The following is a 24,810-nucleotide window of genomic DNA, read 5'->3' on the forward strand; positions in this document are numbered from 1 at the left end:
ACAGCCCCACATAAATACCATTTTGTTAGTAAAAACATGAAAAAGTCACATTGCTCAGATGTTTGACAGTTCCAATAAGTTAAGACCAAATGATAATATTCAATAATAGTTACCCTGCATTACGATGAGAACAAAAATAAATTACACGTGCTAGGTTTTATATATACTCATCATAGTAATACATATTCACTTGCAGCGCTAGAAGAAGGACGAAGAGTCACATTCTACCAGAAAAACAAAACAAAACAAAACTGGAAAATGCCGAGTTTTGCCAGAGTCTCTCCTGCCTTTAGCAAGTGGCGGTGCTGTGCCCATTCCTCACTGGTGCCCCCCCCCCCCCGGGGTTAGGGTTTAAGAGAAGGTCAGATTAGCGGTCAATTCCCGGATTCGGTTCTCCCTGCTCATCTTCTTGAGCTTCATTCTGCGGTTTTGAAACCAAATCTTGACCTGCCTGTCAGTGAGGTTTACGCTCTTACTGATCTCTAGACGGCGCTCTCGAGTGAGATACATATTGAATAAGAACTCTTTCTCTAATTCCAGTGTTTGGTGTTTAGTATAAGGACATCTCTTCTTTCTGCCACTCTTTGCAGTTAGCCAATTGCTTGTTGGAGTATCAGACTTGATTTCCTCTATCAAAATCAAAGAAGAAGAAAAAAAAATAAAAAATACCTCAGGCTGTTAGAGTGTACCCTTGGCCATGACCCCTCCTCAGCAGTGTCTGGCAGATATGGTGGATGTGGGCATTAAAGACAGCTTGGGTGAGGTGTGGGCACAGAGAGGGGACCTGCTGCAAAGCTAGGCTCGTCCACCCCACCACACAGCACCGTGCCTTCCAGGATCCCATGTCCCTGCCCTACCAGAAATGGGATCTCAAGTTCTCAGCATTTCAACAATATTTAACTTGCCGTCAGCCTCATGGGCACATTTAAAAGGGTCTGGCCTCGCCATGGCTACCTCGAGCTGCCATGACACTTGCTATGAAAATATCCCCATTACGAAATACTCTCGCACTGTATTTTGAAGTAGCAACCCCCCAGCCATCAGCTGAATTATATGAGCACACCTAGAAACAGACACAGGCATTTTCCCAGTCAAAAGCACATACAATAAATTAATACCCTCTGTCTCGGATTTATTTCTTCTTTTAATTTTAGATTTTTTTTTTTCCTATGAGAAAGAAATCTGCCCCACATCAATCTCGACCTGTACTGTTAAATACAATTGAGATAAAGACAATCTCCATGCACACATAAGGTAAAAATCGACCTAGAGGTTGCAAATTACGTTTTGTTAGGAGAAAATTTCACTCTTTGGGATTACTTGACACACGCTATTCGAAATAAAGGTTTTAGTGCACTTTTAAAGGGAAAATAAAATCGGATTGCCACCACCTTTAATCTTTCAAAAGCATTTCAAAATACTCTTGCACTTCTGGAGATGAATCTAAGGTTATCTAAAGCACCACATTGAAATATTCCACCTTTGGACCAGGCAGATAGCAGGCTGTTGTTTTCATTGTGCGTTTGTCTCCAACTTTACCCACCCTGGTATCACCTATTCCTCACCTATTTTAGAAGGATCGCAATTATCTTTAAGTGCAATCAAACCGCAGTAAGGCTTAGTGGGAAAAGAGGAAGGAAACAAAATAAAATAAGTGAAATATTATGAGAGAAAAGTTGAGCTGGTCGTATTTTACAACCTCCAGACCTGCTTTTTCAAAGGTATGGGGCTGCTTTTGGCTGCTGCAGCTCATTAAGGAGCATACGGCTATATTCCCCGCATCACAGAGGCGGTCTGCATGCATGAGGGAGGCAGACCTCTATAGAAAATCTTTGGACCCTTTTGCTTGGCATTTTTGCCTGCCAAAATCTTCAGAGACACAGCACCTGCAGCCCAATACTCCTTTGCATTAAATGTGATGGCTGTGATGCTCGTTAGTATATTCGAGCGTGCTTTATGGTGCTGGCGTGTTGGAGTAACACCACGGCACGGCTTAAACTCGGTAATACAGACCTTTACTCTCCTTCTCCTGGACTTCTGGGCTGGACACAGAGCCTTCGGGCAGGCAGCTCCGTTCGTCTTGCAACGTGGACTTGGGCTCAGGACTTTCCACTTGAGAGACTTTAGCGGTGCTGTCTTGGTTGCTTGGGTTTTCATTCATTTTCTTTTCCAGCTGAAGTTGAGCAGATATCTGCGGTTTGGAGCTGCCGCGAGGGTTTAACTGTAACATTACAGTTGAACTCGTTTCAGGGCTATTATTGTACTCTTGGGTTTTCCCAGTGGCGTAGGTCTGGCTCAGTCTAAAATATCCTGGGACGGGAACCTCGGGGTTCTCAATGGGGCATGATTCAGACACCAGCCTCTGGTAGGAAGGGACGTCTGAAGAAATTAGTTTGGATCTCTTATCAGAATACATGCAGCAATTGCTTTCTTCTTTAATATTTGTAGTGAAGGAACAAGTGGGGACCTGCTGTGTAACAGGTTGCTCTATTCGACAAGATCTGTTCGGGTCTGTCCAAGTGTCTACTTGAGGTATATAAGGATGTACATTCATACCCATATTTTGGTGATTAACTTCTCTTTTAGCCAGAGACGGAAGGAGTCCACAGGTTTGCATCCCATACGTCCCAATGTCTGTGCTAGGTGGCATATACATGCTGGCGCTGTTGGAGTAGAAACTGTCACTCCTGCACGCACTGATGAGAGAATCTACTAAAAAAGTATTAGCGGCAGGAGAGCTGTTGGGAAAGGACATTTTGGGGCGGAATTTGAGGAAGAGAGATTGTGTCCTTTGTAGGCTGACATCTCTAGGAAAACATTCCCGTGTAATTGCGGATGCCTCCGCGCGACCACATGACAGCCGGGCCAATGGCATCGCCCGCCGCCCCGCGCCCCGCCGCCCCGCCGCTGACGCGCCCCGCCGCGCCGCCCCGCCGCGCCCCGCCGCGGTCAACAGCGACCCCTAGGCCGCTGCGCCGGCACCGCACCCGGCACCGCACCGCGCCGCCGCCCGCGCTGCGGCAGCACGGCCGGCCCGGGCCTGGGCCCCGCTGCCGGCTCTGCCCCCTACACTCCCCCACCCACTGTCCGCGGAGCCGCCGCGGACGCGGAAGCCCGCGGGAGGCACGTCGGGAGAGAAGACGTGCCTGCCCGCCATGGCTCCTGTAAAAGCCCCACTTCTGACAAGTGCGGGGACAAAAGGTTGTGGGATTTATTAATGCGTATTAAGGAGAATCAGGGGCGATCAATAAAAGCCTCATCTACATTCTTGGGCTACTTGGTAATTTTCTTGCTTCTGAAGCTTTTTCAAGAGTTATACCCTCTGTTGCCGCGCACGGGAGGATATTTTATTAACAAATCAATCGAGACTTTGTAAAGGATAAGATTAATAGTTAAGATTTAGCATAATGGCGTTCGCGTTATGAATTATTGAAAATTATACTATTGATTTTTTTCCTAGCTGCTAACCGAGAAGGTCAATTTTTGTTTTAACACAAATCGTCAAATATTAAAAGCTAGACTTTTGTCATAACTCGAGTTTTATAGGGAAACTACATTCCTAAAATCTTTTTACAATTCTCTCTCTTGATCGCCTGGAAAAAAAAAAAAAAAAAAAAAAAAAAAAGAAAGAAAAAAAAGAAGGAGAAGAAGAACAAACAAGAAGAAGAAGAAAAAGGGTAATGTTGTTTCTTACCCTGCAAATTGAATCCTAAAGATTATTTTTCCTTCTGTAGTATTGCTCATTAAAAATCATACAGAAACGTATATCCTCACTACAACTCCTCGAGCAATTTTTTCTTTATTTAGTTTTTCCTTTTAAAAATAATGAAAAATTAGCCCTAACAAAACAACCTCGAAGCCAATTGTAACTGTCTAATGGCAAATCAGAATTTTCTATCCCAATATTTTAAATATGTTTGCCTGTTTTCTCCTCCACTTCGTGCCCTTATTTACACTTAGAGATACTAAATTTATAGCAGTGGTGGTGCAAATTGTTTATGATTTCCTTTCCTTTCCTTTCCTTTCCTTTCCTTTCCTTTCCTTTCCTTTCCTTTCCTTTCCTTTCCTTTCCTTTCCTTTCCTTTCCTTTCCTTTCCTTTCCTTTCCTTTCCTTTCCTTTCCTTTCCTTTCCTTTCCTTTCCTTTCCTTTTCTTTCCTTTCCGTCCCTTCCCTTCCCGTCCCTTCCCTTCCCTTCCCTCCCCTTCCCTTCCCTTTCCCTTTCCTTCCTTTCCTTTCTCTTTCCTTTCCTTCCCTTTCCCTTTCCTGTCCTTCCCTTTCCCTTTCCTTTCCTTCCCTTTCCCTTTCCTTTTCCCTTCCCTCCTCTTTTGATTTCTCTTAATTTTTTAACTTAGAATATAATTTATATTTATACGATTTTAAATTTTAAATATTATCAAAATGGAGTATTTCTTATCTTCTGGGACTAATGCTGTCACACACTCTCATGCTGAGAAAGTGAACTTGTTGATAATTTTTGTTTCCAGATTCACCCGCCTGTTTATTTTGGGCCTTTCTACCCTCAGATCCCCAAGAGCAGATTAGCACGTGAAAGGATTTTTTTAAATTCAAATGCGTCTTTTTGCACAGCTGAAAACATGAGTTTTCCACAAGCGTGGATTTGAATTTTCCTGTTTCCTGGCATTTGGCAATTTTGCACTCTACTGCATGCTTTATGCTGCTGGAAAAAACAACCTCGTTTGAAATTTCGCTGTGGCAATGAGACAGACCTTTTAAAACCTTATCGCAGCTGTTCAAATACAACATCATTGTCAGGTTAAGAGCCAGTGTCTTTTATAGACGGAGCCTCCAGCTCCTGGGTTGCCGTAGAGTTTCAATACTACCTTCTCAATACTAGCTGCTCTCAAAGTATGCCAGCAGCGCTGTAGGCGCCGGGCGCAGCCCTGCACGCCCCAGGCACGCTTCGCCGCCGCCGAGGACTGAGCCGCGGAGCGGGCGCTGCGGCTAGCAGTCTGCTTAAGATCATGATCAGAGCCATTGCTAAGACTCCTGCGCCTGCAGAGGAGCCGCGGCCGAGCCCATGACGCTCTTCTGAGAGCAGCGTCCCCCCCTAGTCTTCTAGCAATTTCCTCTTCTTCCACCACGGCCCAGGCAACCCACAAAGCTTAAGGAAACCAAACACTGTTTTCCTTGATGCAATTTAAAACTTTTCTGTTAAATCTGATCAGGAATTTTATGTCTAGCAAACGACTCTCTCACAATCTGTATTCACACTTTTTAAGAAAAGGGGGTCCCAGAAATATCCCAGCTGAAGCATCAGCGCAGAGGTTTGAAGCGGATTTCGCCCACAGTAAAGTTAAAACAATAAGGGAATCCGGAGCTGCTTTCCACGCCAGCCCCGGTGGTGCTGGAGGAGCTGACTTCTTGGTTCCTGATTAGACATGAGGGATTTTTTTATATTTTTTAAAACTGAAAATATTAATTTATTCCATGTTACTATGTGGAAACTGAGATGATAACTGTGATGATAATTATTTAAACAACGTATTCAGGGCTGGCAAACGGCTTCATAAGACCCCTGGCTCATGATAAATCATGAGGGTTTCTAAAACTGGCCAGCAATTTTTTATTGAAAATTAACATTAGGAAAGTTTAAGTCTAATGTAAACAGAAGTTGAATAAACATGTGAGAGCCACTGGGGAACTGAAGACTTAGGCTCTGGGCATTTAATGTCAGTCTTGGTTTAAATCATATTAAAATGGAATCAAGTAATTAACATTAATAAATAAATCAATATTGTGCAATAAATGAGATATACAATCTACATTAATATAAAGGTTTTGCTCTCAGAGCCCCATATTTTTCCCAACGAGAAGGGGAAAAAAAAAAAACAACAAAACAAACCAAACCAAAAAACCACCACCCCCAAAAAAACCAAGCAGTGTGTCCATGCAGATGTAAATTACTGTTTGTAATAACATAGGTAGACATTGGTTTTCTCCTCTAGCAAATGTCTGGCCTGGAAACTTGAGCTTACCAGACGCGGTGGCAGGGATTAATTTTCACTGCCTTATCTTCCTAAACCTTATTACTAGTTATATGATTATTTTTTGTCTCGGCTGTGCTGAGGATTCTTATAGTTGCAATTTGCCGTGTTTGTGTCTCATTAGTGAGGGGGGATGGGAAGGAGGTACGAAAGAGGCCAGATATTTCACAGATGCCTTCAGTAACAAAGGTATTGAGACAAATATCTTATTTTCAAAACAGGCTGGAATGTAGGATACTTTTAATAAAATTTATCTCATTTACTCGATTTCAGCATTTTATCTAGGATATCTTTAAAAGGGCAGATTGTATATTTTATGCCACGCTGTTGTATTGCAGCAAGATAGAAGGATAGTTTTTATTTAAGGAGGGAAAAAAATATTGGCTAAGATATCGTGTCCTTTCTTCTTTTAATTATGCAACTGTCACATTGCCCAGATTTCTATGCTACATATTTTCATAGAAAGAGTCAGTGTCTGAGCTGAAGGCTCAGATTCCCTGGATTTTTGGTTTTGTGTTTTGTTTTGGTTTTGGTTTTGGTTTCCACTGGGGGGTGGGGGGTGGGGAACGCACACATACTGATGACATTATGCCTTTTCCTAAATATGAAAACTTATAAAATAAACAAAGTAGCACGTTGGCCATTTCTTCAAAGCTGCTGTTTCTGAGCGTGGGGATCATACAGTAGCACTCACTGTACTCCCAGCTTCCCCCAAAGCCTCAGCCTTTCCTCTATTGTATTTCTATATTTCTGTGGACACAGAAATGTGTATCTGGTACAGCCAGATTTTAACACATAGATTGGTCGCCAATGCAGCCCTCAGCCTCGATATTTGGGCTGTACATATATCTTTCAGCACATTCCTGCCGCATTTGTAGTTTAATCAGAAAATAAGCAAACGGCCTTTTCATTCTCCTTAAAGGACAATCCCAAAGACATTTGGAAATAGCTCACAGCCCTTTCTGTCTAAAGGAATAAAACAGAGAAAATAGTAAATAAAAAATATTTTTTAAAATATATGTAAGAGGTTATAGACTTGTACAGAATCATCACGTTTGCACGATGATTCAAAAGAAGAAAGAAAACGTTTCAATATTCGGAGTTTTGCTGGGGGGGGGTGTTGGTGATTTTTTTTTTTTGTTTTAATTAACAACACATCCTGTCTCACATCACCCCTTCACATCCGCTGAGATCGGCCTCAGTGTCATTGCGAGGGTTTAAAGCCCCTCGAATGAAGGCTGAAGGCTCTGGGATTGCTGTGGGCTTTCACAAGCAGCACTCTCACGCCAAGAAACACAAAAACTTCGCTAAAGGTTTCCTTCTCAAAATGGGTAACTCCATCGAAAGATGGGGATCAGCTGTGTCTGCAAAGACTACCTTTGGCGTCAGGGAATCCATGGATTTTGGGTTGTACAATGCCATTCTATTACCGATGGAAAGGCTATTTCTAGGAAAGTGTTAACAATGAACTTCTAAAACAAGCAAACAAAAAACCAAACAAACAACCAAAACAAAACAAAACAAGCCCCAAACAACCCCAGTACATAATCCAACAAACAAAGTGCCAACAAATGCTTTCACGAGAGACTGGGCTTTAAAAAATGCATAATAAGGCTGAGCCAACATTAAATAGATTTCAATTAATTCTGTGAAATAAACAGAAAACAGCAAAGCCCTTTCTTACATCAGATTCTGACCAAAAGTGGGCACCGGAAGGTAAAAAAATAAAACAGAAAAATAGAACAGAAAAATGAAACAGACAACCGGAATGTGCTCTGTCACCAGAGAGCATGCAGAAAATTCATAAGCTTCACTTTAATTTTCTAATCTCTTGTTTCATTTTAATAGATCTCCGTAGTACTTTTAAGGAGAGGGATTGCATTCAGCAATGCCTTGGCAAGGTGATGTTCGGATATTAAAAATATCTTATTTTCTCTTTAATCTCTCTTGCTTTAAAAAAAAAAAAAAAAAAAAAACACTCTCAGGATCTAACGCTAATCTCACATTTAAATAAAATACATTTTTAAACTATGCTTTGTATACCTAGAGGCTTATTTAAGAAAAGTCTAGAATAACAATCGAAGATAAACTGTGGAAATGCATAGGGTTTTAAATTACTTTTGTTCCGTCTGCATTAAGGCTGTCCTTAAAGGGTAAAAAAGATTTTCATCCTAGGGAACGAATTCTAAATATCACTGGGGTTAGTGTTGGGTTTTTTGTGTGTGTGTGGTTTTTTTCCCTCTCTTAAAATTATGGGATTTTAAAAAATCTCGGATGCATTATAAAAGATTACTACTCAAAAGGAAAAAAAAAAAAGAAAAGCGGCATATTTCTCCAGCACGTCACGGTTATGGGTTATTTGTTTAATAAATCTTTTTGATGCTTTATTTTCTCATTTGGAAGGCCTTGAAATCTTATCGTTACTTATATATTAGATATTTTATTAGCAGAGGGATGATGATGAGGGGCAGGCGGGCGGGAGCGGCAGGACGGCGGTGGCACTGCAGCGCCTGGGCGCGCCCTCCGGTGGCCGCCGGCCGCCGAGCACCGGGAACTACCTCCCCTCCCGGGTCCTTCTCCGCAGCTCAATCTGCTCGCAGTCATGGGTTTCTTCCTTTCTTCTTAAAATAGAAACCTAAAACTGCTATCACTGAAATTAATGCTAGGGTGTCTCGGGTTCCGCGGCCGTCTTGCGCGGTGTCCTAATCAGCTAAACCAGACTGTTAAAGCACTGCAGGGAACAGAAAATCAAACGACTCATTCTCGTCCTGTGGATTAAGGTTCGGGAGAGACTCGAGAATTTTCCGATAAGGTCAGGCGAAATGCTTCGAGAAATTCCCCGCGATTCCGTGCATTTCTAATGAATGGGCTTTGTGGGGAAACGCACATCCGCAGAAAAGCTGCATAGAAATGCCATCTTTCTGCCTAAATTACGAAGCATTTCCTACAGCATTCACATGGATTTTTTGGTTGGTTGGTGGGTTGTTTTTTTGTTGGTTGTTTGTTGTGTTGGTTTATTTTTTTGTTTTGGATTAGTTTTGGGTTTTTTGTTTGGTTGGTTGGTTTTGGTCTTTTTTTTGTGTGTGCGTGGTGTGGGTTTTCATTGTGTTGGTCTTGGCTTGTTGTTTTGTTTAATTTTTAAAAAATTGTTTCAGTTTCATCTAGAAAAAGAGGATATTTGAGTCGAAATCAGGGAATAGAATGGGAAGGAAAGCAGGGAGGCCACCATGTTCCAGCTGGCAGGGACTAGAGTGGGCCACGCTCCTTGTACACCGTGGAGAGCTCACCTCGACCCAGATGGCATTTTCTTTGCGTTAGGATGTATTTGCTAATACGGCCAGCTATGTGGTAATAAGTGTGTGTGTGTGGTTGTGCATGTGTGTGAGAGAGGGAGGGAGAGCGAAAGAGAGAGAGAGTGGGTGGTGGTTGAAAATAACAGAGGAACCTTAAGGCGCCTAATTATTCAGAAAGGTTAAAGGTGATGACCTTGACATTTTGGAAGTTCAAAGGCATACACTTATGTTTTTCTTGCTAAAGGGTTTTTAAAAAAAAATTTTTAGACATGCCGCCCTCCACTTCCATGTCTCGATTTTGTTAATCCTTAGGCTTTTCCTGACTAATTTGAACACTTTAGCCTTCCATGCGTGCAAGCGTAGCAAGAGCCACTTCGTCCTCTTCAAAAAAGGCAAATTCTTTTCTCACTCCTAGCCTTTATTGCAGATTGCGGAAATCTCTCTTTCACCCACCAGAAGGTGTATAATATAACCCAATTAAGCTGTTTAGAAGCTCGGGTTTTATGGTGTTGTCTAGACAGTTCAAGGTTTTGTAAACAGCCCAGCCAGGTCAGGCAGGATAAAGCAGCGAGGCGAGAAGAGCGGAGCGGACCTCCGCCTGATGTCTGCCCCCGCTCAGGGCCCGACACCACCGGGCACCGCGCTGTGCCCCGGCTGAGAGCCGGCTCCGATTGTCCTGCCCGGCAATCGTAGCTAAGAGGTCAATCCCTTTACCTCCAAAAGGGTTTTATTTTTGTTCCCTTTCTTTTTTTTTTTTTTTTTTTCCTTCGTGGTTCCCTTCCCCCCCCCACTTCCCCGTCCTGCTAATGCCGATTGTTTATAGCTCCCTCTTGTCTCACTCTTTCCGAGCCCTCGGTCTTCCGTCTCACTCTTCACTAATAAGTAAACAGTAACTGGTGTTGGGAATTCTGGGCTTGTTGGGAGCCCGAACACGTTAAACCCCAACCTTTTCTATTGTTTATAGTAATTGTAGCACCATCAGAAATGATGGTCGCAGATAGCCATGTTGGCCTTGCCTCAGAGCGAACGGGGAATATTACGCATACTTACAAAGGGAGAGTTAGATAATTGAACTGATTAATTAAAATGCATTTAAAATAACCCGATAAAGCTTCTTCTCATTATTATTTAACTGAACTTGGCTTTAGCCAGGGAAGAACTATGTCCCTTCAGAAATTGAAATCCATAGAGTGCACGGAAGTTATAACCTTAACTTTACCATAAACCATTTATTCACATGAAAGTCAGTGGCCCATGCTTTTGAAAGACAGTAGAAACATATATATATATATATATATATATTTATATGTAGTGAACGTACATTTACCATCTCTTAAATAAACCGCATTCACTTAAAGGGAGGAAAAGTGTTACCCTAGCTCAAAAGCAACAACGGATCCCCCCGAACTCAATTAATTGTAAGCAAAAACTACCAGACAAGCTGCAGGTCCATTGCTGGTACTGTGAGAGGGGAAAAAGCACCTTTGGCGAGAAACACTTGAGAGTGGACAGTTGGATTTACTCTATTTTCCCTTTATCAGGCATCTGCTCCGCCAAGCCTCGCAATCTCCAGTGGCCGTTCAGTGCGTGGAGTTGCACATGAAAATGAAACTTTGAGTTCCGCAGGGTGGATGTATCATGTAAACCAATCTAGCTTTGCATTCAGATGGTAGGTCAGAGACCAAGATGTTCTTTGTTTTCTTTCTTTCTTCCTTCTGTCTTTCCCACTCTTAAAACAAAACAAAACAAAAACACAACCATTGTCTCCTTTCTTGTCTTCTTCTTCCCCTCTTTTTTTTTTTTTTTTTTTTTTCTTTTTCCCCCTCTTCTTTTCAAAACAAGGGATTGCCAGTGAAATACTGGAGTCGATCTCTGTTCAGTTTCTTTTCTTTCATCCTTCGATTCTGAAACCAGATTTTAACTTGCCGGTCAGTGAGGTTGAGCATTCTAGACAACTGCAGTCTTTTCTCTTTGTTTATGTACACGTTGAAGAAAAACTCTCGTTCCAGTTCTCTTATCTGATATTTGGTATAGGGACACCTCTTTTTCCTTGATCGCTGGGGAATTGCTGAAATTCAAGAGAGAAGAAACTGATTTATGCTGCTGCTACGAACATGTTCAGCTAGGAAGAGATCAGAGACCTTGACAGTATCGCATTGCTTAGAAAGCAACCTTCTAGCAGTTAAACAAACTATATATATATAAATATATATATAAAAATATATATTCCTGGGATTTTTACTCTCTGTGTGACAAAAAAAGTGCATGTATTTCCCTACTTCTCCTTAAAAGAGAGCACTCCAAGCAATACAGACAGATATTTAAATGGGCTGGAAAAATTCCAAGTTTCTCAAACTCCTCTCACCACCCCCCCACCACACCCCCCCACACACACACCCCGCCCCAAACAAATGAAGATCTTAAGCCTTAAACCAAAGGCAGCTCCGAGCACTACCTGTGAAATCTCCCCTTCTCCCCCCCCACCAAATCAACAATTTAATAACAATTAATATCCTCTTCCAAGAATACCTTAAGCCCACCTAAATTGGTTTCCTATCGTAAACACACTTTACAACGGTAAAGGAAATCTTATAGGATATATAAAATCCTTTGGATGCTTATAAAATTGCACATAAAATGCGGCTTGACAAAGTGTTGGCCTTGTACTCTTGCCCCCAATTTACTACTGATACGTACCTGAACTGTTGCTCTTCTCTGCAACAGCCTCACCAGAAGGGGAATCGGTGCTGTTTGTTGGTGTCACTTTCTTCTCTTGGCTGGAAGGTGTTTTACTACAAGTGCTATTCTGGGTTTTCAAATCGCCCTTGTCCGCGTCCCCCTCGCCCTCGGAGTGCTGCTGGTACTGGGGTCCAGGGGCTGTCTCGTAAAACTGGTCGAATCCTTGCGGCAGGATGCCGTTCCTCCCCACCGAGCTGTAGAAGTTGGAGGCGGCGGGAGACGGTCCGTGGTGGCCGCAGACAGGGTCCGTTTTGAATAACATTTCCGTCCTCCTGTTCGCAGGCTGCAGAAAGTCTCTGTGCATCACCTCTTCAGCTGAGTAATAAGGAGCGTAACTGCCCCTATATTGCCATTTGCTGCGCTCTAATCCGTATTCCCTGAATGCTACTTCACGCACAGGCTGGACATGAGGCAAATTCGAAGAATAAGGAAAAGTCATTTGACAGGACGACGATTGCGACAAAAAAGAGGATTTCGTCGAGAAATCTGAGGGTGAGACGTAATAAGCACACCCTGGCAGATACATATTGGATGTGCCGTGACTGCAATCGTCGAACTCAGTCATGTCTTCCTTTTTGCGATTGCAAGCAACCAGGAGGCTTCAATGCATTGAACAAGATCCATCTATTGCACAAGAGGGTTTGGACAGGATCAACTAAGAAAAAATCCCCACCGTGTGCTGACGTGCAATTCATCTTGATTGATTCTAGTGGTAATTATGTCACGTGACGCGATGTAGAAATGTCCTTATATCTATATCAGCCCCTCGGAAAGGCTCCTAAGATCTCTCCAAAGAGCCCTCCCAGCACGGGAAGAGGAGGGCAGCCTTTGTACAGATATCGCCGGTTTTCCCCCTCATCCTTCCACCGGGCAATGAGACACACATAGGTGGTGTGGCTGATCACCTGGGGCCGGGCAGGCGCCTGCCCACCGCCGGAGCCCGGCTCAGGGAAAGCCCCGAGGGGCGCAGCCCCCTGGCTGCATAACCGCCCGGCCCGCCGGTCTCTGCGGGAAGGGACGAACAGGCGGTCCCCGGAGCGCTGGGTGCGGGCTCCTGGCCGGGTTCAGTTCGGAACCGCTATCGCTCCTCGTTAGAGCGGTGCTGGCTGGCGGCCCCTCCGGCGGATGGTGGGCGCACAAGGTTCGCTCAGGAAAGCCAAGTCCCATTCACACACTCGACCGCACTAGTGGATCTGCCCGCCCGGCTCTAGCAGTCCACAGTTGGCATCAAAACCGGTCACGAAATTCAAAGCCTGAGTCCCGATCACCTCATTTTCCCTCGCTTATAAGCCCAAACACTATGCGCTTGTGTCAGGGCGCCAGAGACAAACTGAAATGAGAAATACGTAAACAGAATATCTCTCAGTAGCCGGCTTTATGAAAGTGAGACACTTTCGGTCTCTTCTGGAAAGCAAATGACTAGGACAGGAAGGAAAATCCACCAAGCATGCTTTCCTTGGGAAGTAGAGTAGCACACAAAGTGACCTCTGTTACCCGTGTCTCCAACTCCCACCAAAATGTTAATTTTAATTGGAAGGGAAAAGCAGGGTTGGAAGCGAGGAACACGCACGACGCCCGTCAGCCCTGCGGCCGTTCTGCCTTCGAGGGCTCTTTTTAAATTATTTTTTAAAATGTTAATTTACTCCTTAAAATATGAATTTACACAAGCGAGCACAAACCGGGCCACAAAGACAAAAAAGAGAAGAGAACAACAAATACGCTCCAGCAATGGCCCTATGCTGGAGCAATTCGTCATAGCGGAAACATTTGCCAGCTTTCTATGGGAATGCCTGTTTTTCGCCACTGTACAGCATAACCTGAGTATCCTCGCCACATGCCGCTCTCCAAACAAACCCGAAACCTAGGCGAGCTCTCAACGCCGAGCAGGATCGACCCCTGCCACCCGAGCAACCCCCGGGTGATCTAGTCAGGCGGCAGGCCCGAGATCTCTTGAGAAAAGGCAGTCTTCGACGCCCACATCAAGCAGAGATCCCGGCAGGTAGGGAACTGGCCCCAAAGCGCTGTGGGTGAGTGTGTGGAAGGCCCATGGGGGTCCCGTCTCTGCGAGGTGGTGGTGCCCGCCGTGGGCTCTGCCGGAGGTAGGCTGTTCTCCCCCGGCTCCGTGCCGCGGAGAAGCTCCAATGGCGGGAGCCCTGCAGTCGCGGTTGCGCCCCGCAGCCTCCCACACACTCCCTCGCTGTGGCCACCGGCACGGCCCATTCTGCATCCCACGAGCACCCAGAGAAGGCGAGGGCAGCCTCAGGGGCTTCCACGCTGCAGCCCAGCTTGCCTTCTTTCAAAACCAAGACCAAAGCCAGTCAGATAAGATGAAACCCATTCCTTCTTCCTCCTTTCTTCCCTTTCGCCTTTCTTTTGTACATTATTGTAGTTTTGCCTTGGTGCCTCGCAAACCACCTCAACCGCCACATAATGTTCCCAGCAGATAGACTCTCGCAAGGTATCACGAGTAATCAGTGTACAAGAACACCATTCACTCCTCCTATCAGTAACTTCTGAGCCCTCTCAATCCTGCTGCAACACATGAACAATCTCCTACAAATTATGCCTGCAGTTAAAATGGCTCCTGTGTCACTTACTGCTCCTCGCATGCACCAGAGCGGAGCAGGGTTCCATTTGGATTGTGCCCCCAGGTTTCTGATCGCCTATGTCATTAGGGGAGATGGCTATGGGAAAGTATGGGGAGTCACGTTCTTTACCGTGCAGACAACTAATTACGCCTTAGCCAGAGCCCTTCACCTTCCTTTCGATATAGCAATCCTAGCATCAATTAAATTGTGTCGCAGGAGCCAACTGGTTTCCACTAATTCAAGTTCAAAGACATGGCGACGATTTGTTAATGCGAAAACAGCCCTTTTAGGAAGCAGTCCCTTTAAAAAGCCATCTAATTTGAGGAATGTAAGACCAATATCGCAGCAGAGACCTCGCTGGAACAAGGCAGAGGTGGGGGTCCCCGCCTGCCAGAGCATTTTCACACTGGGGTCGGTTCCCAGCCCCACTCTCAGCATTACATATCCTCCCCTCCTATTCCCATCCCCCCCCTCCCCCCCCCCCGCTTCCTTTAGGCAGATTAAATAGCATCGAAACATAAATGAACATAATACACAGAGTCTGGCGAATACCTTACCGTTAGACGTCTTGAAACATCTGCAAACGTTGCCTGGAATTACCAAGTATTCGGATCCAAGTGACATTTCCAAAAACCCTCCGTGGAAATTAAGGCGACTTGCATAACATTCGGGTTAAAAGTGCTCCCGATCCGGCTGGAGAAGATGCAGTGGTTTCATGCCACCCAAGATAAGACACTAACTTGACCTTAACTTTGTTATGGCGCCCCTAGTATCTGGAGAACGTGAACAGACACTGTCTGGCAGCTCTCGTAAAAACCGACTGGAGAAGAGATTCTGAGTCATTTCATTTATTGCCACTACAGTTCTGCAAGAAAGCTTTTTCTCCCTGCCAAACTTTAATTATTTATGCTCTTTTAGGAAGCACAAAGGCATCCAGAGCCATTCCCAACAAGCCCAGTTGCGTTTGCAGCCTTATCAAACGAGAAAGAATAGAGAGCCCCCTCGGAAGGGCTTTATCACGTTTAGGCTGTGGTCGGAATGCAAAGATGTTTATGTTGGAGTAAATAAAGGGATGAACGGTCTCCTGCATGCTGCGGAGGGATGCGAGTCGTAGCAAGGTGGTGCTCACTGATCTCCCCGACACCACACGCACCCATTAAGCCGGGGTAGGGGGCCGAATAGAGCTGTGAGGACACCCGAAATAATCCATCCGTAAGGCGTGAAGTACATCAACCTCACCTGGGTGCATCTCCGGCACGCCCGCCAGTTGTGCTGCACACGCGTGTACACACATGTGCTCACGGGGCGTGTGTGGGCAGGCAGAGCTGTCTGGGCAGGGCGCGCCCGGGTCTGCGGCTCTGCCATATGCGTGTTTGCCTCCCCGCACGCCAGGCACGACTGTTGTCGCGCGCTACTTCAGAGGAATGGCTAGAATCTGGAGTATGTCCACGCGTGAAATCATGCACCATTTTCTACCGCCTATGTCTCCGTACACAGTGTGAGCCCACAAACGTATTTCTGTGTGTGTGCACACACGGTGCACTCAACGGGAGCTGATGAAATATCTACCCAGACACATACAGAGACACATACAGGGACACATAATACACATACTTTTGTATCACATCGCAGTTTAGATCCTACCTCCTCTGTTTTCTCTCGTTCCATGGGCGATTGAGACCAGAAGCTTAGCAACAAGCCATCGTCGTGTATCAGATAAGTTTAATAAATAATACACTGGTTTTTGCATCTTTTCATCCGAAGTTCCTCTTCTGATTTCACATCATCCACGTAATAAAGGGACTGGTTGTGCTGGGACGGGTTATAACAGGGAAGAAGGATGTAAAGGGTCCATTTCTCATTGACTGTAGCTGACTGAACAGTATTCCAGGATAGAACAAGAGGCTTTATCTGATGGTTTGATTTGGATTTTTTTCCTCCTGGCTTGCACCATTGCGGTTGCTTCTACCTTTTTTTTTTTTTTTTTTTTTTTTTTTTTTTTTTTTTTTTTTTTTCCCCAATTAGGGAAATGCTACTGAAAGAAGATACTTTTATTGTCCGCAATGCACCAGCTCTTTGCCCAGGGCTGAATGCCTGTAAGATTTGAGGGGACACAAGGGCTGTGCATCTGCATGTAGATGGCTAGGTGTACATTCCCTTCACTCGGGGAGCTTTCGCCCAGCCCTGCTTGGCCCCCGCCTTTGCACTGGCAGTCACTCCACCATGAGCGAGTCAGTTTTTTGTCTGTATCGGACAATGCAGTAAGAGTGGCCTTTCTGGATGGCAAGAAAAGTGCCTTCAAACTGGGCTGGTTTTCCGTCTCCCTACCGAAACACTACCCGAGCATTATCTCAGGGTCTCCCTGAAACGCTTTCGGAAATATGGCTGCACTTCTGCTCGCCTAGAAATCCGGCATTTGCCTCCAAAATCATCTGGACCATTGTGCCATTGCGAGGAGTACTTGCAATCAAATCAGTGGGAACGAGCAAAGTTCAAATATATTAAATAATGAGTTTATTGCCTTCGGGAAAGCAAGAACCCCTTCTTGCTTTGCTTTGTGGTATCTGCTTTGTGCAGTTCCCTGCGTTTACCCTTGTTGTACACGCCCTAGCTTCATATGGTCATATCTGAACCCACTTTACATAACAGAAATTCGCGCAGGCTCCAACACCATAATTAATACTGTTGGGAGAGACAAGCCAAGGTTTTGCCTGTGGAAACGCCTCTTCATTAGGAACAGATACAGATGGAATTTTGTTAGGAAACCCTTTAACCAAAAGGCCTAAAACCCTAGAAGTGTGTGTTGTGGATTTTGTTGTTGGTTGGGGGTGGGTAGGTTTTTGTTGTTGTTGTTTGTTTGTTTTTTGTTGTGTTGGGGTTTACTTTCTGAACACCAGGCGAAGGTTACATGTAGCATTTCCCCTGTCTCCGCAGTCCCCGCCAGCCCAACTGCTCTGGTGCTACAGAGGGTGCCTGATCCCAGCAGAGAAAGCCTGTCAGCAGTATAAGGAAAATCGATTTCATTCTCGTTCTAAACCCAGAATCAATCGGCTTGGGCAATGCTCCCAGCCCCTGTGTTTGGATTATCCTCTGAGGTTTGTATTTGGGGGAAAAAAAAGGAAGGAAAAAAAAAACAAAAAACAAAAAACAAAACAAAACAAAACAAAGAAGCAGAAGTAAAGCCTTCCCTCATAACCTCTGCAGAAAGGGCCACGGGGACAGTCTCAGAAAATCATCACACCCATTCAAAGCCCAGGCTTCTCCCCTGTCCTGTGCATGAAGCACTTCGGGGTGAGACGGTGCTCCGGCTTCCCGTAACCCTGCCCTGGCCCCAGCCCCGATCCCAGCTTGTCGTGGCCTGCGCACCGCCTGTTTTTTGGGCCAGCGCTTGGACAAGGCCAAAGTCAGCAGCGCAGGGGAGTAGGGCCCGGTCAGACCACCTGGGACAGCAGCGGCAGCTGTTGGCGACGTGAGGGCCACTTCTCCCTGTTCTGCGGCCCCTCTGCCACAGCAGGACCCCGCTCCCCTGGCGGCCCGACTGGTGGGAGAAGGGGATGGATGGGGACTTCTTCCCGAGCCTCTCCTCTGCGCCCGGGAAGCAGCCCAGCCCCTCCCGCGGGCACACAGCTCTCCCTCTGCCCGTGCTTCTGCCGTCGGTGTGGGCAGCCGCAAGAGGAGCGGCTGGACCCGGCTTCCACTGCGGAGCCAGCGCGCAGATTACGTGCGGATTTTGCACGGGTGTCACGTGCCCTCTACGCCGGGCTGCGGCCGGATCTACAGCTCCGAGCGGAGGTGTGGGGGGAAAAAAAGTAGAAAAATGTTTCTTTCTTAACCACTTTCGTCCGTTGCGGCTCGAGCAGGTTACTCCTAACCACAAAAGAAGCCGGCGCCGAAGGCTTGCCCGGCGTGCAGGGCAGCAGATGAAAGGAGCAGCCGGAACTCACAGAGTTCATGTCTTTACTAGGAGTCATTCCTTTATTTTGCTGCAGAATGGTGTTTACATACAGATAAAATAAATCGATTTTAGTTTAGCACAGCTAGTTCTTCCGGGAAAGAGAAGGTAAGAAGGAGAAGGAAAATCTATATAAATGGAGAAAGAAAGGTAAAAAGCTGATAATAGGAATTTCCATGCTTGTCCGACTTGTCTTGTTAATTTTATCTAAGAACTCGGCGTTTGCCAATTTGCTCTGGGATCCTACGCATTTCGAGAGCTTGGTTTTAAATGGCAAAACCCACACACTCCCCGCATTGCACTCGCGAATACGCTCTACTCTAAGGGTGAACACTCCGGGCACAAGTTCATGCAGGAATGGGTGGACTCTGCTCTAGTACATAGAAAGCGCCTGCTCCCGCATTACTACTCTTTTCTTTTTCATCCGCCGGTTCTGAAACCAAATTTTAACTTGCTGATCACTTAAATTCAGTCTGTTTGATAGTTCTTTCCTCTTCTGTCGGTTAATAAACTCATTGAGGAGAAACTCGTTTTCCAATTCAGCAATTTGCTGTTTTGTGTAAGGTTTCCGTTTCTTTCTTGATCTCCCCTGGGTGGGGCACCAAGGCAAACCTACAACAAACACGTCGATAATTTAGTGGATCAGGTCTGCGTATTAAAGGGAATATGCAAATAACCCGCAAGATAACAGGGATAAGATAGGTCGGCAAATCGGGCAAAGCACATCTGTCAGCACAATTTCTATCTACTCCCATATCGGATCAAGCGATTATCGCTCCAAATGGGTTACAGAGGGCTTATAAAATAATTACAGACATCTCTTAGAAAGCAAGTATCTCTAGGTCGCTTCTACATAAAGCGAGATATTTAAGGCATACCATCCTGTACTGAAGGTCTGAGGCATGACTGGACTGCTGCGGGCTGAACTGTCAGGTTCAAGTTGACGGAATTCTTGATGTCCTCCTTTAAGCTGGAAGTGCAGGAGTTCACTTCAAAAAGAGCAGCCGAACCATGCAAACTTCTCTGCAGGCTCGAGTGGTCATACTTTACGGGCTTTAAGTTGGCTGCGTGAGTAGCAGTTGGGTCATTTGCAAAAGATTGCCTTTGCCTGCATCTCTCCTCTTGTTTGGTGCTCGCGTCGTGGGCGTAATATTTAGTGTTGTCTTCCAGGCACTCTTTGCTGCCGTTGGAGCTGATGTTGATTGGAACAGAGCCGGGAAGGTACGGCTGAGCCGCGCCGCTGAATGCGTGGCTCTGCGGCTGGGCTGCGCACGAGCTTGAGCAAGTCCAGGGGATCGAGCTCCGGGGGTAGGAAATGGTGGGCAAAGCAGCCAATTGACTGCCATTAGCCCGCAAATTAGGAAAATAAAAGGAATCTGGAGATTGCAAATTCAAGAGAGAACCAACGTAGCCAGATCTGTAGAGACTGCGATCACACATTTCCAACAAAGGACTTCAGCTGTTCTTACAGCAGTATTTAGTTACAACAGGGAATAAGCGGAAAGCCTGAAACGATTGGACGAAACTTTGCAGACAGGTTCTTCAAAGCCGGTAATTTCAGCACCGCCTCCAGTCACCGAGCCACAGAGGTTCTACTCCCCCCTCTACTTTTTTTCCCTTTTCCTTCTCTCTCTCTCTCTTTCCCCCCTCTTCCCCTGTTTTAAAAAGTCTTATGATAACACTTGAAATATGAAAATACCGAGCTCTCAAAGGGGAGGGGGAAACATGGTGTACACTTCTATAAAAGTGCCTGGTGCCTGGTGGCACAGCTGCAGCGCTAGCGGAAAGATGAGGGGAAAGCAGGTATTTGAAGAGTTGCCGAGGGGGGACAGGGCAACCCCAGACTGAACGCCCAGCCTTGCGATGCCCCCCGGCTGGCAGCGACCTCAGAGCCAGCCGTCCTGCGCCGTGCAGCTCTCGAGAGAAAGCTGCACCCGTGAGTGTGCGCGGCAGGCTGAATATCATCTGCTATGATTCCTTCCCAGTCAAGGGAAGGACATGCGGCTGTGGAGGGCACTCGCATGCATTTCTGCGCCTGTACAGATGCGTACACCTTGTAGGTGTGTGCGCGCACAGAACACACATTCATTCCGTTTTGTTTATGCATTGGTTTTAATTGCGAGCGGCATGATATGCATCTACATACGTTTTCAATAAAAATCTTGTTTGATCAGATATTAGTGGGGTCATTATTTTGATACATTAATAATGACTATTCTCTTAGGTCCTCACATATGCCCTTTTTATCTCTTTTTTTTTTTTTTTTTTTTCTAATCTTCACTTCGAAGGTTTTTGATTAGCGCTTCTAAACCTCGAGGTTTATTTTGTCACTAAAATACAGTCAGGCAAACACCAACAAAACGAGAATAACAGCAGTACATTCCTTAAACAACCCGCCGAGATAATTTTTCTGCCCTGTCAAGAAAGTTATCCTTTACAGTGTTATTGCAGTGTTATTTTGGGATGCGTGTATTATAGACATTTTTATATTTTCTAGAGATCAAACAAGATCCCAGTTATTCCCTTATTTCTCCCATTTTCTCCGTGGCACCGGAGCAATTATGAATAAAATCATAACTGAGAACATAATTTTTGGAGGTTCCTTTTGTTATTTTCCAAAGCGTGAGAGTCGAGACACAATGTGCTTCCCAGAGAGGCAAGCCGACTAGCAAAGGCACCTGCAACGGCCTCAGGGACAGGCCGTCTCAGAGAGGAGCACCCCTACAGAGTCCCACCGAGCTCTGCGGCGGTGACTGGCACCGCACTCCCGGACTGCTCCCGGCACTTCGGCCCCACGTTCCCTGCTGGAGACTTCAGAGGCCCTTCCTTCACCCGATCCAGGCGTTTGTGTCCTTGGCCTCTTATCCAAGAGGATCTCCCCTGTTCTGAGCGAGCCTAACTTCAGCTCGAGCCTTACTGCCCAGACTTCGCTACTTTCATTACCTCGGTAAAAACGTGAAGCTAATTAAAAGGTAGGGCTAACTTTCCGTGTTATTATCCTGTTAATCATAGTCTTAACCTGGGTTTTATTTCTATGCTGAGACCAGAGACGCTGCCCCTCTTGACATTCTCCTAATCAAATTCATCTTTGTGTTTAATGGGAAATTGGGATAAATTCTGCAGTAATTTCATTGCCCTGGAAGAAATCTTTAAATTATTGCTTTCTCCCAGGCCACACAGGACCACACAAGCATCGCTGGAGGATATTACTGACCACTGCCTTTAATTTTTATTGTTTGAGTTATGTCTACCAATTGAATCTCTCTCTTATTAGATTACTTGTTTTCTGCCTTTTTTTTTTTTTTTTTTTTTTTTCTTTCTTGTCCCCTTGCCATGGGGGTGACCAGTAATTTATTTTTATAATCGCATTTTACGAAAAAGGTGAATTTTGATTTTCGGTTCTCGTAAGACAGAAAGAAAATATTGTGTTCAAGGACTATATTTTTGCCCTCAATAAACACAATATATGCGAGTTCCCAGTTACCGGAAAGAAAGGTGACACTTAAAACTAACTTCTACAAGTTTAGAGAAAACAGAACTTTCAGTTAATGCTCAACTCATCTGCAATTGCTAATTGATACCGTCAAAAAATACGAGAAGCAAAATCTGGAATAGCCGGAGACACAGCAGTGAAAAGAGATGCTTATGTTTAAATCTTTAGGGAAAGAACTGACAGAAATGTCTTGCTGAGGGGGGACTGGTCACTACTGCAGTGTGGAGAGCCTCAGAAGAACTTGCACTGGTTTTCCCAATCACAGCTGGATTCTGTTTTGGGGGCGGTGTTTTAGTGCTGCGTGTGTCCCCTCGCCTGTGTCTGTACAGGAAATGTCACCGCTGAGGAACAGAGCGACCCGGAGGGCTGCTTTCACATGTTTTCCGCCTTTTTTTTTTTTTTTTTTTTTTTTTTTCTCTTTCCCCCTTTCCCCTTTTAAATAGGCAACCGAATCGGCCTGAACATCAGAGTTGACCACGCGCTATAATTTCACTGACATACTCTTCCAGTTTACAGATGAAGGTTGCTCTGCGTGTGACCGAGTTAGCCTCCCTCGCTCATTTATCACTCGGAAACACGGCTGCTGAAGCTTCTCCTGCCTATGCCGGAGTCTGTCCAGGAGATGGCAGGATTGACTCAGACATGGCTGGAAAAACGCGTTGCTTGACAGGAACCAAGTTTCGTAGGAGCGGCGGGATAGGCGAGTCGGGCGGCCTGCAGTGCATCATTGTGCCACTGAGCACTTGCAATTTACGTTGTGGAATTACATATGAATTATCTGCAATAATGTGCACTGCGTCTCAGACGAAATATTTCTCCCGTTTCTCTGAAGAGGAATGGCTGTGAACGGCTGCCACTGGGTCTGGGCGGCGGCCCCTCTGATATTTGCCGGCGAGGAGCGCGGAGTGCTGGGGCCTGGCCCCGTCTGTGCCTGCAGGGAAGAGCCCAGGCTGTGGTCACGGGGATTTTGAATAATGCTTGTCAGTGCCCCACTCCAAGCTTAGTAACAACTCTTAATCAGCATTGGTAGCTAGATGGGCTGATGCTCCCCGACCCACAGCTCTGTCTGCCCTCGCCTTCTGGCTGCTGACTCTGCTTTCTTAATGTTTCTATATGTGGTTATGAAATTAACAGGCGACTTCTCTCCATGTGGTACGGATTTACCAGCCAGTCTGCGTTTCCTGCTGGCCCGAGAAGGGAGCTTTCTCTGTGGCAAAGCTGCGTCTTCTAAGCACCCAGAGACCGGTAAAGACCAGTTAAACCTGTAAGGAGGAAGGGAGCAGCCGGGATAGCTCTGAGGCCGGGAAGTACAACAGCTTTGGCAGTGTCCAGCCTTCCGTCTGCAGAGGGACTCGTTGAGAGGAAAAAAAGCCGACTCCAGAATTAATACAAGCTATGCATGTGTGGTTGGAGGTGGTGGTGGGGGAGGTGTCGGGAGGGTGGGGAAGAAGAATTTAAGACATTCAGAGAAGACAAGGCTTCATCAACAGGGTGGGCTATTCCAGGTACTTAAATTATGTACCGCACAATTCTTCACTTTTCCCAGAATCAAACAAAATGCACCTCGCGATAAACCCTGAAATGCTCCGAAAAGGGCTTTATTCGATAATTCGAGAAAAACAAACTCGTCCGAAGCCAGGAATACGCAAACGGAAGAGACAGAGGAGGGAAGAGAGCTAAGGAGGCGGAAGATAACATCCCGCTGGAGCTCGCCAATTGTGGAGCGAACTGAGGGACACAGCTCCGGGCAGACTGCCTCTCCGCCGGGGAGCACCATAGGGGCACCGGCAAGTGCCGGGCCGTCGTGGGAGGGGAAAACAAAGGGGTGCTGGGCTGCCCTCGGCTGCGGGTAGCGGGCAAGCAGAACTGGGCTCGGGGCGAGAAGAAAAAGACTCTACGCTGACTCCGAGCCCCGGTATTTCCTGCCGGCAGCATTTTTTTCTCCCAAACCCCGCTTCCCCAGCGGTAAGGTGCTCTTGGACATGCATTTTCCTCCGTTAACGCGCTTCATCGTATCTACCTTTCCTTTCCCAAAACCCACGTCCTGTAAGTGGCCCTGGGAAGATCCCAGGCAAGCTTGGAGCCGGTGAAACGCTCTGCTTCAAAAATAAGGCGATTTCCCCCTCCTCTCTTTTTATATATATCGAAATAAATCGTTTTATTAGAGACGCTTCAGGAACAGTTTGGCAACATCGTTAACAGCTTGGAACTTCAACCCATATTTCCAACACTAAACAAAAGAAGCCTTTAGAAGAAAAAAAACCCACAACCCTATATGGTTTATGGAGAAATAATCTTACTGTAGGTCTTACCCGCATACATTGGTAATCAACGTGTTTAGAGCAATAGTATTATTATAATAAATATTACTAGATGGGAGCACACGCATTTCAATAATTAGACGAGGCACATTAACAGAGAGGATATCACCTTTCTCTCCTACTAGTTGGCTAGCGTGTCTTATCACCCTGTGTATATCACAACATGCACACTAGGTTTAAAATTATAAAATAATCGTCAAAATCCTTGCCTTTCGGCCTATATAAATTATGGCATCTTTTGAAATTACTTATTTATTGCTTCTGTCATTAACACCCGTTTATTTTTGTAAATTAAAAGTCAGCGGTGAACTTCACTTCTCGAGCAGGAGGGGATTTTTAAACTTTGTGGAGGGAGGAAGGAGAAGAGTCCTGTGCTTGTCCAGACAAACAGGCTAGAACTGAAGTTCTTCACGAGGTCA

General features: G+C 45.7%; 3 protein-coding genes across 3 annotated transcripts; all 3 read right to left on the bottom strand.

The window, feature by feature from the left end:
- Nucleotides 1-6: 6 nt before the first annotated feature.
- HOXD10 (homeobox D10) lies at nucleotides 7-2,805 on the bottom strand. Its single transcript, XM_068137791.1, has 2 exons — nucleotides 2,014-2,805; nucleotides 7-629 (listed from the first exon to the last, which is right to left on the bottom strand). The coding sequence occupies exons 1-2, from the start codon at nucleotides 2,753-2,755 to the stop codon at nucleotides 352-354; spliced, it is 1,020 nt and encodes a 339-aa protein (XP_067993892.1). The 5' UTR covers nucleotides 2,756-2,805; the 3' UTR covers nucleotides 7-351.
- A 7,900-nt stretch (nucleotides 2,806-10,705) lies between these two features.
- On the bottom strand, nucleotides 10,706-12,602 carry HOXD11 (homeobox D11). The gene is made up of 2 exons (XM_068137792.1): nucleotides 11,996-12,602; nucleotides 10,706-11,366 (listed from the first exon to the last, which is right to left on the bottom strand). Exons 1-2 carry the CDS (start codon nucleotides 12,600-12,602, stop codon nucleotides 11,131-11,133), a joined length of 843 nt encoding a protein of 280 aa, XP_067993893.1. The 3' UTR covers nucleotides 10,706-11,130.
- A 6,348-nt stretch (nucleotides 12,603-18,950) lies between these two features.
- On the bottom strand, nucleotides 18,951-20,017 carry HOXD12 (homeobox D12). Its single transcript, XM_068137793.1, has 2 exons — nucleotides 19,456-20,017; nucleotides 18,951-19,189 (listed from the first exon to the last, which is right to left on the bottom strand). The coding sequence occupies exons 1-2, from the start codon at nucleotides 20,015-20,017 to the stop codon at nucleotides 18,951-18,953; spliced, it is 801 nt and encodes a 266-aa protein (XP_067993894.1).
- Nucleotides 20,018-24,810: the final 4,793 nt, after the last annotated feature.

This window comes from Melanerpes formicivorus, unplaced genomic scaffold (assembly GCF_026170545.1).
Source record: "Melanerpes formicivorus ecotype bairdi unplaced genomic scaffold, bMelFor1.0.p_v2 SCAF_5, whole genome shotgun sequence".
NCBI classification, from domain to species: Eukaryota; Metazoa; Chordata; class Aves; order Piciformes; family Picidae; genus Melanerpes; species Melanerpes formicivorus.